At 45.1% G+C, this 16,014-nt stretch overlaps 1 protein-coding gene across 1 annotated transcript in view; it reads left to right on the top strand.

The window, feature by feature from the left end:
- LOC139555342 (CUB and sushi domain-containing protein 2-like) overlaps positions 1–16,014 on the top strand; it is a 993,500-nt gene that overhangs the window by 525,787 nt on the left and 451,699 nt on the right. Inside the window, exons 16-17 of the mRNA XM_071369058.1 lie at positions 5,292–5,427; positions 14,869–15,063. Coding sequence (XP_071225159.1) covers positions 5,292–5,427; positions 14,869–15,063 — 331 coding nt within the window. The remainder of the gene's footprint in view (positions 1–5,291; positions 5,428–14,868; positions 15,064–16,014) is intronic.

The following is a 16,014-nucleotide window of genomic DNA, read 5'->3' on the forward strand; positions in this document are numbered from 1 at the left end:
GTATTTTTAGCCAGATCCTAATTGGTATGTTGAAATTTATGTTCCTTTTGATGGCATAGAATGCCCTTCTTGCCTTGTCTCTCAGATCGTTCACAGCTTTGTGGAAGTTACCTGTGGTGCTGAGGTTTAGGCCGAGGTATGTATAGTTTTTTGTGTGCTCTAGGGCAACGGTGTCTAGATGGAATTTGTGGTCCTGGCGACTGGACCATTTTTGGAACACCATTATTTTGGTCTTACTGAGATTTACTGTCAGGGCCCAGGTCTGACAGAATCTGTGCAGAAGATCTAGGTGCTGCTGTAGGCCCTCCTTGGTTGGTGACAGAAGCACCAGATCATCAGCAAACAGTAGACATTTGACTTCGGATTCTAGTAGGGTGAGGCCAGGTGCTGCAGACTGTTCTAATGCACTCGCCAATTCGTTGATATATATGTTGAAGAGGGTGGGGCTTAAGCTGCATCCCTGTCTCACCCCACGACCCTGTGTGAAGAAATGTGTGTGTTTTTTGCCAATTTTAACCGCACACTTGTTGTTTGTGTACATGGATTTTATGATGTCGTATGTTTTTCCCCCAACACCACTTTCCATCAATTTGTATAGCAGACCCTCATGCCAAATTGAGTCGAAGGCTTTTTTGAAATCAACAAGGCATGAGAAGACTTTGCCTTTGTTTTGGTTTGTTTGGTTGTCAATTAGGGTGTGTAGGGTGAATACATGGTCTGTTGTATGGTAATTTGGTAAAAAGCCAATTTGACATTTGCTCAGTACATTGTTTTCATTGAGGAAATGTACGAGTCTGCTGTTAATGATAATGCAGAGTATTTTCCCAAGGTTACTGTTGACGCATATTCCACGGTAGTTATTGGGGTCAAATTTGTCTCCACTTTTGTGGATTGGGGTGATCAGTCCTTGGTTCCAAATATTGGGGAAGATGCCAGAGCTAAGGACGATGTTAAAGAGTTCTAGTATAGCCAATTGGAATTTGTTGTCTGTATATTTGATCATTTCATTAAGGATACCATCAACACCACAGGCCTTTTTGGGTTGGAGGGTTTTTATTTTGTCCTGTAACTCGTTCAAGGTAATTGGAGAATCCAGTGGGTTCTGGTAGTCTTTAATAGTTGATTCAAGGATTTGTATTTGATCATGTATATGTTTTTGCTCTTTATTCTTTGTTATAGAGCCAAAAAGATTGGAGAAGTGGTTTACCCATACATCTCCATTTTGGATAGATAGTTCTTCGTGTTGTTGTTTGTTTAGTGTTTTCCAATTTTCCCAGAAGTGGTTAGAGTCTATGGATTGTTCAATTACATTGAGCTGATTTCTGACGTGCTGTTCCTTCTTTTTCCGTAGTGTATTTCTGTATTGTTTTAGTGATTCACCATAGTGAAGGCGTAGACTCAGGTTTTCCGGGTCTCTATGTTTTTGGTTGGACAGGTTTCTCAATTTATTTCTTCGATTTTTGCATTCGTCATCAAACCATTTGTCATTGTTGTTCATTTTCTTCGGTTTTCTATTTGACATTTTTAGGTTTGATAGGGAAGCGGAGAGGTCAAATATACTGTTAAGATTTTCTACTGCCAAGTTTACACCTTCACTATTGCAGTGGAACGTTTTACCCAGGAAGTTGTCTAAAAGGGATTGAATTTGCTGTTGTCTAATTGTTTTTTGGTAGGTTTCCAAACTGCATTCCTTCCATCTATAGCATTTCTTAATGTTACTCAGTTCCTTTGGCTTTGATGCCTCATGATTGAGTATTGCTCTGTTCAAGTAGACTGTGATTTTGCTGTGGTCTGATAGGGGTGTCAGTGGGCTGACTGTGAACGCTCTGAGAGACTCTGGGTTGAGGTCAGTGATAAAGTAGTCTACAGTGCTACTGCCAAGAGATGAGCTATAGGTGAACCTACCATAGGAGTCCCCTCGAAGCCTACCATTGACTATGTACATACCCAGCGTGCGACAGAGCTGCAGGAGTTGTGACCCGTTTTTGTTGGTTATGTTGTCATAGTTGTGCCTAGGGGGGCATATGGGGGAGGGAATGCTGTCACCTCCAGGTAGGTGTTTGTCCCCCTGTGTGCTGAGGGTGTCAGGTTCTTGTCCAGTTCTGGCATTTAGGTCGCCACAGACTAATACATGTCCCTGGGCCTGGAAATGATTGATTTCCTCATTCAGGATGGAGAAGCTGTCTTCATTAAAGTATGGGGATTCTAGTGGGGGGATATAGGTAGCACACAGGAGGACATTTTTCTCTGTTAAGATCATTTCCTTTTGAATTTCTAGCCAAATGTAAAATGTTCCTGTTTTGATTAATTTAATGGAGTGAGTTAGGTCTGCTCTATACCAAATTAGCATTCCCCCTGAGTCCCTTCCCTGTTTCACACCTGGTAGTTTGGTGGATGGGACTACCAGTTCTCTGTAACCTAGAGGGCAACCAGTGGGTCCGTCTCCTCTGTACCAGGTTTCTTGCAGGATGACCGATTTCTTTGGTGAAGTCCGGGTTCCTGCTCTTTAGGCCAAAGGCAGATGACCTCAGGCCTTGGATATTCCAGGATGATATAGTGAAGGCTTTTTGTTCCATGAAGTGTCCAATGTTGTTGGCCGTGTGGTTTGGCCTCAGGCCAGTAAGTGTGAGCAGAGCCTGCTGAGCATCTGGTACATGCCGTTGGCTTGGGCGAGTGTAAGAGTGGGGGTTGGGCCTGTTTGCCCGCTCACTACCTGGGCGTATGTGTGACTTCCATGTTGATGCCCTCTTTGCGGGGGTGGGGTGCATGGGGTGGGCAGGAGTGGCATGGGTCTGATCTGAGGGGGCCTAAATTGGGTGTGGGCATGGTTGATGTGGGGGGGTGTTGATTGGTTGGGGTGGGGGTGTGTCTGGGGGTGCTGTGGTCTGGATGTAGGTCCTCTTGGCGTGGGTCCTCTATGTGGAGGTCCAGGGGGGGGTCCTGAAGGTCTTGGAGGGTGTCTCGCTGGTCTGGGTGGGGTGTCTATTGATCTGTTGCTCCTGTGTGAAGTGTTGGGGCTGCGTTTGAGAGCGATGTCCTTTAGAGTCCGGGCAAAGGTGGGCACTGCTGCCTTGTAGAGGTGGACCTGGTCATAGAGGCTGTTCAAGTCCAGGGTGGAGTGGTGGGCCAGGAAAACATTTGGTTTTGAGGCACAGTCACGGGAAATGCTTGCGTTTACCCGCTGTATTGTAGCAGGGTGGAAGTCTTTTCGTGGTAGCAGGGTGGAGATAACCACTTGTGCGTTGGGGAAAGTAGAAGAAGCTTTTTCAATCACTCCCTTCAGTGCTGTGGCCACCCTTTCCTGCTGTGCTCTCAGGTCGTTTGTGCCTGTGTGTATTATTATGTGGCTAGGTGAGCCTAGTTTGTCCTCAGACAGAAGGTCTAGGGCGCGCTGGGTGTTTGGACACCAGAGTTTAGACACACTGTGTTTGGGAAAAAGTTTTTTTTCTTCTATATATTTCCCATTTGAGTCCATAAGAAGGACAATCTGTGTCTTGTGTTTGTCCTCAGTGGGTCTGGGGGGGTTGTCAGGAGGGCTATCAGGGTGGCTGACAGGGGGGGTGCTCAGGGGGGGTGAGAGCTGCTGGGCTTGGGGTTTTTCTTTTGTCTGTTCTGTTGTGATGTCGTTTCTATGGTCAGGGTCTGGTGTGGACTGTTCTGCTGTGGTGTCGAGACTTTTGTCCGGTGCTGAGGTGGGCTGTTCTGCTGGCGTCTCTGTGGGGATGACCACCTCCCTAGTGGGTTGTTCTCTGTCACATGCCATCCCCCTCAACCTCTCCTCCAGCAGTCTGATCCTCTCCTCCATCCCCCTCTCCCTCTCCTCCTGTAGTCTGATCCTCTCCTCTAGTGCTCTGTTCTTCTCCTGCGCCTGCTCTTTCTCCTGTTGATGTTGTCTCACCACTGTCCATAGTGCAGATATGTCTTTCTCCACCTCCAGCTCTCCAGGTCTGGTTAAGGGGGTGTTGTTGTGCTGGACTGTTGTCTGGGTCTGTGCTGACTGGAGTGTGATCACCTGCTGTTCCAGCTCCACCTGCCTTACCTCCAGCTGGGTGAATTTATCCTTCATTTCAATGAGGGAGAAGTACTCTGTACTGGGAGGTAGACTGTCTGCTGAGGGTTGCTCGTCTGTGTGATTATATGATGAAGACGTCTGGTCTGACCCGCTTTGGGTGGGGGTATCTTTATCAAGGGAGAGCTTCTCCTGCTGGGCTAATTCTTTGATTAGATGAAAGTCCAGCTGAAACTGTTTGTGATTGCCCTGTACCAATACTGTTCCAGACTTATATAGATTTATATTAGCTGACTCAGAGTCCTCGTTGTCAAGTATCCTGAGTTTCCACCCCTCGTTAATCCCCCCTCTCTTAACAGAGGGGTAGTGTGCTAATATAGCACTGTGCCATGCCACTGGATGGTTTGTGTGGAAGATAAGGTTGCTGATGTTCCCATTTTTGTAATAGTCAGCAAAAAGTGTCTCTTGATTTTCCATAAGGAGCTTCATTTTGTGATCTGTTCTTGCCTTATCATTCTTTGCAATCCCAGGGTACTGTATTTTAATTACCTCTGAACAGCGGGAGGCAGCTTCTAAGGCCTCTCCATTTGGTTGGGGTAGACTATTCGACTCTCCTGCCATTGTTGGGCTAATGGGCTTTGACACCTCTCACTTGACACTTAAGTGCTAGTTGAATTTGTATCAAGCTTGGCAGAATTATGTTACCATTCAGTCCTTATAAAGTAATGTCATGTATTTTTCTTCTTGGCTTTTGGAAATAGAATATAGTTTCAGACTAAACATTACTCACTCAGTTCCAGGTTGGGTGGTGTTTTCAGGTTTCTGTGGTTTTCCAGAGGATTTGCTGTATAATCCTTGGTATTTGTGAAATTTTCAGGTGATTCCGTAATTCCGTCCAAAATAAGGTTGTAGGTTTTGAGTTTTGATTTGAAGTGAGGGTTATGTTGTAGAGGGTAGCATCCTGTATGTGTTCCTGACAAAAAATCCAAGTTTATCTAACTCTAAATGTATCTTTTTTAAAGAAAATGCTGAAAAATGCAGGAGCTCATCTGACCGTGACCTCTCCTCTCTATGTCTCTCTCTCTCTCTCTCTCTCTCTGTCTCGCTCTCTCTCTCTCTCTCTCTCTCTCTGGCTCCCTCTCTGGCTCTGTCTCTGTCTCTCTCTCTCTCTCTCTCTCTCTCTCTCTCTCTCTCTCTCTCTCTCTCTCTCTCTCTCTGTTTCTCTCTGTCTCTGTCTCTCTCTCTGTCTCTCTCTTTCTCTTTCTACCTCTGTCCACCACAGGCTGAGTCTCCCATCCTGGGTACGTTCTCTGGTGACGTGCTGCCAGCTCCCATCACCACCAGTGCCCACGTGGCACGCCTAGAGTTCCTGACTGACCACACCTACACAGACCGGGGGTTCAACATCACCTTCACCAGTGAGTGGATGCGAGGCGGGGGGTTAAAACACACCACCATGTCTATCAGTGAAATACTTTTGTCTAACTTTTGTCTTAGAGTACTTGTCTGTTTCTGTCCGCATTATTGTGTGTGTACATATAACTGTGCATCAGTCTGTATGTGTGTGTGTGTGTGTGTGTGTGCATCAGTCTCTGTGTGTATGCATGTCTAGGTAATGAGATGGCACTATGAATCACCCTCTATGCCTGCTCCTCTGTCTGTCTCACAAACAGTCTTTCGTCTCCTCAACGGCACCCTTCCTTCAGTCTCCTCATCGTCTCCTCTTTCAACAGAGACCTGGGATACAAAACTAGACAAAGACTCAATTTCAAAAAAAAAAAACTCTGACGTTTTCCCATCCTCATTAAATGTTCTCGTCCCAGACATACTCTGTTCTGATATAAATGTAGAGTCGGGTATTGAGATGAGGGGAGGGTAACATACCTTTATCTTAGGTATAGTTTTAAGACAATGTCAAATTAATCCAGGCATGATTTGCATATACTGAATATATATATTTTTTTGTTGTTGCAAATAATTGATCCCCTCAAGACAGACCCACTATGGCTGCTGATTTGGGAATACAGATGTTTGCATCTTATAGTAGACAATTCAACATTCCATGACATTAATGGTCTTCACGGAGGCAACTTGTTACAGCGTTGTAAATTCATTGAAGGTACAAATATACTTTGTCCATTTTTAACAGAAATTATGTGAAGTCACCGAACAAATACAGGAAAAACACTCCCTGTAAAGGGATGTTACATTGGTAACAAACTCAATCTGTCAAAACATCATGAGACGCTTCACACCTCATCCTACCCACAATGCACTCCGTTCCTAGCGATCGTTTATCCGACAGTAAAATACTAAATCTTCGTGACCAAATGTGGCACCCTTTTCCCTACATAGTGCACTACTTTTGACCAGAGCCCTATGGGGTTGTGCACTATATAGGGAATAGGGTTCCATTTGGACTCAATCTAATTCAGAACCGTCTAATTTACGGCCCAGATGCCGTGACATAGAATGTGGGAAACACACGGATGTGAATTCATTCATTAGAGACTTTAAATAAATAAAGAAACAATGTTGTGAATGAACATCAAGAGCCGTAAATTGAAGCCGATGATTCTCTCCGAGCAGCACGTCTCCTCTCTCGGCAGTTTTAGGGACGGATTTAAAGGGATATCAGTCATATTAATTAAGTGGCTGCCAAACTGTTGGTGGTGTGTGTGTGCACGTGAGTGGCTGTGATTATTGTCAGTTTAATCAATCAGGATAAGTGATGAATGAGGTTCCTAGTCTGGGTGGAGACTGAGACCGAGGAGGAATTCATCAACCAACCCCTGTGGATGGAGGCGGAGTCTGGATGTGTTGGCTGGGTGCGGGTTTTGTGGGAGATTCTGCCCCCTCTGGTTGCAAGGTCATCAGTGACGGGGTGTTACGTGGTACTGGTAGCGTCGGCAGTGGCAGCAGCAATTTAGTAGAACAGCAGAACGACCAGGTAGACTGGGGACAGGCAGGAGTGGTTAGACCAGGTAGATAGGGGACAGGAAGGAGTCATCAGACCAGGTAGACTGGGGACAGGCATGAGTCAGACCAGGTACACTGGGTACAGGCAGGAGTCGTCAGACCAGGTAGACTGGGGACAGGCATGAGTCAGACCAGGTAGACTGGGTACAGGCAGGAGTCGTCAGACCAGGTAGACTGGGGACAGGCAGGAGTCAGACCAGGTAGACTTGGGACATGCAGGAGTCGTCAGACCAGGTAGAATGGGGACAGGCAGGAGTCGTCAGACCAGGTAGAATGGGGACAGGCAGGAGTCGTCAGACCAGGTAGAATGGGGACAGGCAGGAGTGGTTAGACCAGGTAGAATGGGGACAGGCAGGAGTCAGACCAGGTAGACTGGGGACAGGCAGGAGTCATCAGACCAGGTAGACTGGGGACAGGCAGGAGTCAGACCAGGTAGACTTGGGACATGCAGGAGTCGTCAGACCAGGTAGAATGTGGACAGGCAGGAGTCATCAGACCAGGTAGACTGGGGACAGGCAGGAGTCATCAGACCAGGTAGACTAGGGACAGGCAGGATTCATCAGACCAGGTAGACTGGGGACAGGCAGGAGTCGTCCTACCAGGTAGACTGGGGACAGGCAGGAGTCATCAGACCAGGTAGACTGGGGACAGGCAGGAGTCATCAGACCAGGTAGACTGGGGACAGGCAGGAGTCATCACACCAGGTAGACTGGGGACAGGCAGGAGTCATCACACCAGGTAGACTGGGGACAGGCAGGAGTCATCACACCAGGTAGACTGGGGACAGGCAGGAGTCATCAGACCAGGTAGACTGGGGACAGGCAGGAGTCATCAGACCAGGTGGTCCTGATGGATGTTCCTAGGGATCACAGAGAGCACAGGACTCCACATCGCCAGATGATTCCATGACCCATCAAGTTAGCCAGATGTGTCTGGGTTATGGCCATCTATTGTATTTCATGAACATGTGTACATGTCTAGACAATAGTGACCCATCCACTTAGCTAGATGTGTCTGGGAGGCTGGTTATATCATTTCTTTCACACATGACCCATCATTTGGTAAGCATCATCTAATATTAACATTTGAACATCTTGGCCATGTTCTGTTATAATCTCAACCCAGCACAGCCAGAAGAGGACTGGCCACCCCTCATAGCCTGGTTCCTCTCTAGGTTTCTTCCTAGGTTTTGACCTTTCTAGGGAGTTTTTCCTAGCCACCGTGCTTCTACACCTGCATTGCTTGCTGTTTGGGGTTTTAGGCTGGGTTTCTGTACAGCACTTTGACACATCAGCTGATGTAAGAAGGGCTTTATAAATACATTTGATTGAAATTTGATTAATACTTAATAATATTTGTATAGTATTTAGCTGGACACGTTCTATTTTTGATATTGCTATTGATATTGCTACTATGCAAATATGCAAGTAACTGTTTCACTGTATAGTCTACACCTTCTGTATCCTGTGACAAATAAAAAAGATATATATTTGATATAATGTCTGTTTTACCAGGCAGTCATGTGAAGAACAACACGACCTGTACCAAAGTCAGATTATGAAAAAGGCCAAAGACTAGATAAAGTGTATTTTAACCTGGAGTTTTTATTTATTGTAGGCTACTACTTTCATCACTTTTAGTATTTAAATATTTGGTTGTTTACTACACTACCGTACTCACTCTGTTTAGCACATGGCCTCACATGTGAATCCTTAATGAGATAGGTGGGGCTAAGGCTTAACCTCTCTTGGGCACGTGAGACGGTAGCATCCCACCTCTTCAACAGCCAGTGAAACTGCTTGGCGCCAAATTCAAATACAGAAATACTCATTATAAAATTCAGAAAACAAAACATATTTTACATAGGTTGAAAGATTAACTTCTTGTGAATCCAACCACGGTGTCAGATTTTTAAAATGCTTTACGGCGAAAGCATACCTTATGATTATTTGAGAACATAGCCCACTAGACAAATCATTACAAACAGTAGCCAGCCAGGTAGAACAGTTACACAATTTAGAAATAGAGATAAAATGAATTTCTTACCTTTGATGATCTTCATCAGATGACACTCATAGGACTTCATGTTACACAATACATGCATGTTTTGTTCGGTAAAGTTCATATTTATATCCAAAGGTAAACAAGAAACACACTCTCTCGGTCTCGCGCATGAAAAAGCTCTGTGACACGGCAGGGTCCACTCATTCAGACTGCTCTTACTTTCAGAATACAAGCCTGAAACAATTTCTGAAGACTGTTGACATCTAGTGGAAGGCATAGAAACTGCAATTTGAGTCCTAAGTCAATGGATACTGTAATGGCATTGATAAGAAAACTACAAAACCAAAAAGAAAAAAACTTCCTGAATGGATTTTTCTCAGGTTTTTGCCTGCCAAATCAGTTATGTTATACCCACAGACACTATTTTAACGGTTTTGGAAACTTTAGAGTGTTTTCTATCCAAATCAACCAGTTATATGCATATCATATCTTCTGGGCCTGAGAAGCAGGCAGTTTAATTTGGTTGTTTAATTTAATTTGGGCATGCATTTCATCCAAAATTCCGAATGCTGCCCCCTACCCAAGAGACGTTAAGAGGGTGTGAACAATGCTGAATGGGTTTAAACAAAACTCTCCAGTAGGTGTAGCAAAACGTTGAAGTTGCCATTCTCAAAAGTGGGGTTACAAGTTTATTAACTTTCAAAACAGAATTACTTTTACATAAGACTGAATCGAGGTAGTCGGTCACATATAATGGTCCTAAAACGGATCTTTGAGGACCACCAAAGCATTTACAGTTGATTTGTCAGAGGACAAACCATCCACAGAGACAAACTGATATCTTTCCGACAGATAAGATCTAAACCAGGCCAGAACTTGTCCGTGTAGACCATTTTGGGTTTCCAGTCTCTCCAAAAGAATGTGGTGATCGATGGTATCAAAAGCAGCACTAAGGTCTCGGAGCACGAGGACAGATGCAGAGCCTCGGTCTGACGCCGTTAAAAAGGTAATTTACCACCTTCACAAGTGCAGTCTCGTGCTATGATGGGGTCTAAAACAAGACTGAAGCGTTTCATTATGTGTCTTCAGGAAGGCAGTGAGTTGCCGAGCAACAGCTTTTTACATGTTATTGTTTTTTAGGAATTGGAGATTCGATATAGGCCAATAGTTTTTGTTTTGTTTTCCAGGTCAAGGTTTGGCTTTTGCAATAGAGGCTTTTAATACTGCCCCTTTTAGTGAGTTTGGTTCACATCCGGTGGATAGAGAGCCGTTTATTATGTTCAACATAGGAGGGCCAAGCACAGGAAGCAGCTCTTTCAGTAGTTTAGTTGGAATAGGGTGCAGCATACAGCTTGAAGGTGTAGAGGCCTTGACTATTTTAGTGAAAGTGTTGAGAGATACAGGATTAAAAACCTTGAGTGGCTTCATTGATCTTAGGTCCTGGCAGTTCTGTGCAGACTCAGGACAACTGAGCTTTGGAGAAATACGCAGATTCAAAGAGGAGTCCATAAAATTATTTCTAAATCGTCAAAGTTAATGACTTCATCACTGCTGAAGTGAAAGCCATCCTCACTTGGGGAACGTTGCTTTTTAAGTAGCTTTGCAACATTATATAACAAAAAAAACAATTTGGATTCTCCTCAATCAGGTTGGAAAAGTAGGGTTGATGGAGCAGCAGTGAGGGCTCTTCGATTTTGCATGGTACCATCTTTCCAAGCTGGTTGGAAGACTTCCAATTTGAAAGTCCTCAGTTAGGTGATTGTTGTTCTCCGACGTCCTTGGTGGAGGGAGTCTGGAAAGGCATCTAGGAATATTTGAGTTATCTTAGAATTCATATCGCAGCTTTTTGATAATCCTTGGGGTCTATGCAGATTATTTGTTGCGATTGTAAAATGATAGACCAGGATTATGAGGAAAAACATTAAGATCCACAATATTTATTCCACGGGACAAAACTAGGTCCAGAGTATGACTGTGACAGTGAGTAGGTCCAGAGACATGTTGGACAAAACCCACTGAGTCGATGATGGCTCCGAAAGCCTTTTGGAGTGGGTCTGTGGACTTTACCATCTGAATATTAAAGTCAACCAAAATTAGAGTATTATCTGCTATGACTACAAGGTCCGATAGGAATTCAGGGAACTCAGTGAGGAACGCTGTATATGGCCCAGGAGGCCTGTAAACAGTAGCTATAAAAAGTGATTGAGTTGGCTGCATAGATTTCATGACTAGAAGCTCTGAAAACGCTGTCTTTTTGCTGTCGTAAATGTTAGCAACACCTCCGCCTTTGTGGTATGCGCAGGGGATATGACCACTTGTAACCAGGAGGACAGACCTCTTGAAGTTTGTAGAAATGTTAACATAATGTATGAGACTATAACACAATTGATATGGTAGGTGAAAATCCAAAGAAAAACCAACCAGAATTTTTTTTTTGAGATCCCATGCTATTACAATGGAAAGCTATGGGTCCTATACAATTCCAGCTCTCTAATTGCAATTCCTCTGCCTTCCACTAGATGTCAACAGTCTTTCTTCAAGGTTTCAGGCTTGTTTCTTCCAAAACAAGGACGAATTTTAGAGTTTTGATACAGGGAGTCAGAGATGGAAATCAGTCTGTGTGCGTACGACGAAGAGGACGCGCACCTGCTAATGGTACTTTTCTATAGAACATACTTCTTTCCGTATGAAATATTACAGTTTATTTACATTTTAGGGTATCTGAGGATTAAATAGAAACATAGTTTTAGTTGTTTTAACAAAGTTTAGCAGTAGCTTTTTGGATTCCTTTCTCTGCATGTTGAACGAGTGGATTACTGAAATCGATGGCGCCAACTAAACAGACTTTTTGGCATAGAAAGAAGGACTTTATCTAACAAAACCACCATGCATGTTGTAGCTGGGACCCTTGGTATTGCAAACAGAGGTAAATGTTCAAAAAAGTAAGTGATTATTTAAATGCTATTTGTGATTTTATGAAGCCTGTGCTGGTTGAAAAATATGTTGTGGGGCGCCGTCCTCAAAAAATCGCATGGTATGCTTTCACTGTAAAGCCTATTTTAAATTGGACAATGCAGTTAGATGAACAAGAATTTAAGATTTTAACCGATATAAAATACTTGTATGTTCATAAATGTTTAATATTACGAATATTCACTTTCACCGGATGTTGTTGACAGGTGTCCTGCTAACGGGACGCTAAGAAGTTCCTTTATTAGGCTTGAGCCATGTTTCAGTCAGCCCAATCCCGTCACACTTACGATCAGTGATTCGTTAATTGACTGCCTTGGAAGTGAGAGATCTAACATTAAGTATTAACCTATTTTGAGATGTGAGGAATTATCACAATCTCTTTCAAGTCACGACAGGAATGGAGGAGGTCTTTATTCCAGTGAGATTGATAAGGTGAAAACTGTCCTGACTACACCTGCTGGATAACAGCCTGCTGCCTGGCCTGCACCCTATCTCATTGTGGAGCTAGAGGAGTTAGAGCCCTGTCTATGTTACTAGATAAGATGAAAGCACCCATCCAGCTAGGATGGAGTCCGTCACACCTCTGCATGCCAGGCTTGCTCCTGTTTTGTGGGTCCTGTCTGTGGGTCCCAGAAAGAGGGCCAGTTATCTACAGTTATCTACAAGTGTATATTATGGGATGGACAGTTTTCAACCAGCGATTGAGTTGTGCGATTCTGCTGTAGAGTGTTACGTTCCCAAAACAATGTCGCTCATAGAGAAGGGGGACAAAGAGTCACTGACAGAAACCAAAATGAAACAAGTGGAGTTCTAGGAGCGGTTCTGAAAGATACTCATGGGGGTGTCCACTGAAAGTTAACTAGCAACAACAACTGGGACCTAAAAGACACCCACCATGAGACCCAGTAAATGTACCCAAGAAGAGAAAAACAAAAGAAAACCCTACAAAGGACAGGAAACTTAGACTTAGAGCTGTAGAGCTCTCAACTCCCCCTAATTGGTAGGGGACTAGAGACACTTACTGCTGTAGAGCTCTCAACTCCCCCTAACTGGTAGGGGACTAGAGACACTTACTGCTGTAGAGCTCTCAACTCCCCCTAATTGGTAGGGGACTAGAGACACTTACTGCTGTAGAGCTCACAACTCGCCCTAACTGGTAGGGGACTAGAGACACTTACTGCTGTAGAGCTCTCAACTCCCCCTAATTGGTAGGGGACTAGAGACACTTACTGCTGTAGAGCTCACAACTCCCCCTAACTGGTAGGGGACTAGAGACACTTACTGCTGTAGAGCTCACAACTCGCCCTAACTGGTAGGGGACTAGAGACACTTACTGCTGTAAAGCTCACAACTCGCCCTAACTGGTAGGGGACTAGAGACACTTATTGCTGTAGAGCTCACAACTCGCCCTAACTGGTAGGGGACTAGAGACACTTACTGCTGTAGAGCTCACAACTCGCCCTAACTGGTAGGGGACTAGAGACACTTACTGCTGTAGAGCTCACAACTCGCCCTAACTGGTAGGGGACTAGAGACACTTACTGCTGTAGAGCTCACAACTCGCCCTAACTGGTAGGGGACTAGAGACACTTACTGCTGTAGAGCTCACAACTCGCCCTAACTGGTAGGGGACTAGAGACACTTACTGCTGTAGAGCTCACAACTCGCCCTAACTGGTAGGGGACTAGAGACACTTACTGCTGTAGAGCTCACAACTCGCCCTAACTGGTAGGGGACTAGAGACACTTACTGCTGTAGAGCTCACAACTCGCCCTAACTGGTAGGGGACTAGAGACACTTACTGCTGTAGAGCTCACAACTCGCCCTAACTGGTAGGGGACTAGAGACACTTACTGCTGTAGAGCTCACAACTCGCCCTAACTGGTAGGGGACTAGAGACACTTACTGCTGTAGAGCTCACAACTCGCCCCAACTGGTAGGGGACTAGAGACACTTACTGCTGTAGAGCTCACAACTCGCCCTAACTGGTAGGGGACTAGAGACACTTACTGCTGTAGAGCTCACAACTCGCCCTAACTGGTAGGGGACTAGAGACACTTACTGCTGTAGAGCTCACAACTCGCCCTAACTGGTAGGGGACTAGAGACACTTACTGCTGTAGAGCTCACAACTCGCCCTAATTGGTAGGGGACTAGAGACACTTACTGCTGTAGAGCTCTCAACTCCCCCTAACTGGTAGGGGACTAGAGACACTTACTGTTGTAGAGCTCACAACTCCCCCAACTGGTAGGGGACTAGAGACAATTACAATTACAATTACTAGAGTACAACGACTGCAATGGCAAGGTGTTACTTAGAGGAGGTCCTGCAGATCTACGGTAGAGAAAGTGTCCGTGGAATAAAAAAAAAGTAGATTTAAAAAAAGTTGTGTTCGGACAAAAATAAGACGTTGGTTAACTTGTTAAATACAGAGTTTGATTAAATGGTTATTAAGAGTAAAACCCGTATTTTTTTAAAGTTTGGCAGGTAGCCAAGTAGCAACAAGAGAGACAATGTGGAAGTCTGTCACCGTGTACATATGAGGTGAGCTGGGATCTCCACTCTAACCTGACAGGTAGCTCGTTCATGAAGCCCAGTTGACCTGGGCCAATTCTCATCTCCAAGGCTACCAGCCAAGGGTATATCAATTTAAATAACAAGGAAGAGAAACAAAACAAACCAAGCTACCTACTTATTCACCATTAATCTCTGTCTCTCTCTGTCTCTCTCTGTCTCTCTCTGTCTCTCTCTGTCTCTCTCTGTCTCTCTCTCAACCCCTCTCGCTCTCTCTCTCTCTCTCTCTCTCTCTCTCTCTCTCTCTCTCTCTCTCTCTCTCTCTCTCTCTCTCTCTCTCTCTCTCTCTCTCTCTCTCTCTCTCTCTCTGTCTCTCTCTCTCTCCCCAGCGTTCCGCCACAACGAGTGTCCAGACCCGGGCGTTCCAGTGAATGGGAAGAGGTTTGGTGAGAACCTTCAGCTGGGCAGCTCCATCTCCTTCCTGTGTGAGGAGGGCTTTGTGAAGACCCATGGCTCCCAGACGGTCTCCTGTATCCTGAAGGATGGAAACGTGGTCTGGGACAACGCTGTACCACGCTGTGAAGGTGAGAGGAGAGGACACCTCCTCAGCTTTCTCTCTTTACATTTGACATTTGAGTAATTTTAGCAGACTCTCTTATCCAGAGTGACTTACATACATTCGTCTTAAGATACAGCAGTTAGGTTAGACAACAACGTGTGAAGTACATTTTACTAAGTCTTTATCAGCAAGGACAGGTGTAGTGGGAAAAGACAGATTACTTTTTCGTTTTTGGGGGAGGACGGGGGCGTTGTGGGCGCCGTGAAAAGCTATTTAAGATTCTATCAACTGGGTCTAATGCTCCATGCGACCCAAGGTGAAATACTGACAAAGTGATTGTTCTCTCAAACTGTAAAATCACTACAATGTTACCAATCCTATAGCTTTTCACTCTGTCTCTATAGCAAATGTTCCTGCCCTTTTAAACAGGGCCTGACACCTCCCTCCAAGACAACCAATCCGGATTTGCCGTACCTAGCAAACCTTGTTTGAGTGATAAACCACCCCAGGGAGGTACAGTACTTTAGTCCCCTGTGTATACAGTAGCTGCCAAGTGGTGCAGAGGTCTAAGGCACTGCGTCTCAGTGCTAGAGGCGTCACTACAGACCCTGGTTAGATTCCAGGCTGTATCACAGCGGTCTAAGGCACTGCATCTCAGTGCTAGAGGCGTCACTACAGACCCTGGTTAGATTCCAGGCTGTATCACAGCGGTCTAAGGCACTGCATCTCAGTGCTAGAGGCGACACTACAGACCCTGGTTCCATTCCAGGCTGTATCACAGCGGTCTAAGGCACTGCGTCTCAGTGCCAGAGGCGTCACTACAGACCCTGGTTAGATTCCAGGCTGTATCACAGCGGTCTAAGGCACTGCATTTCAGTGCTAGAGGCGTCACTACAGACCCTGGTTAGATTCCAGGCTGTATCACAGCGGTCTAAGGCACTGCATCTCAGTGCTAGAGGCGTCACTACAGACCCTG

The sequence above is a fragment of the Salvelinus alpinus genome, chromosome 26, assembly GCF_045679555.1.
Source record: "Salvelinus alpinus chromosome 26, SLU_Salpinus.1, whole genome shotgun sequence".
NCBI lineage: Eukaryota > Metazoa > Chordata > Actinopteri > Salmoniformes > Salmonidae > Salvelinus > Salvelinus alpinus.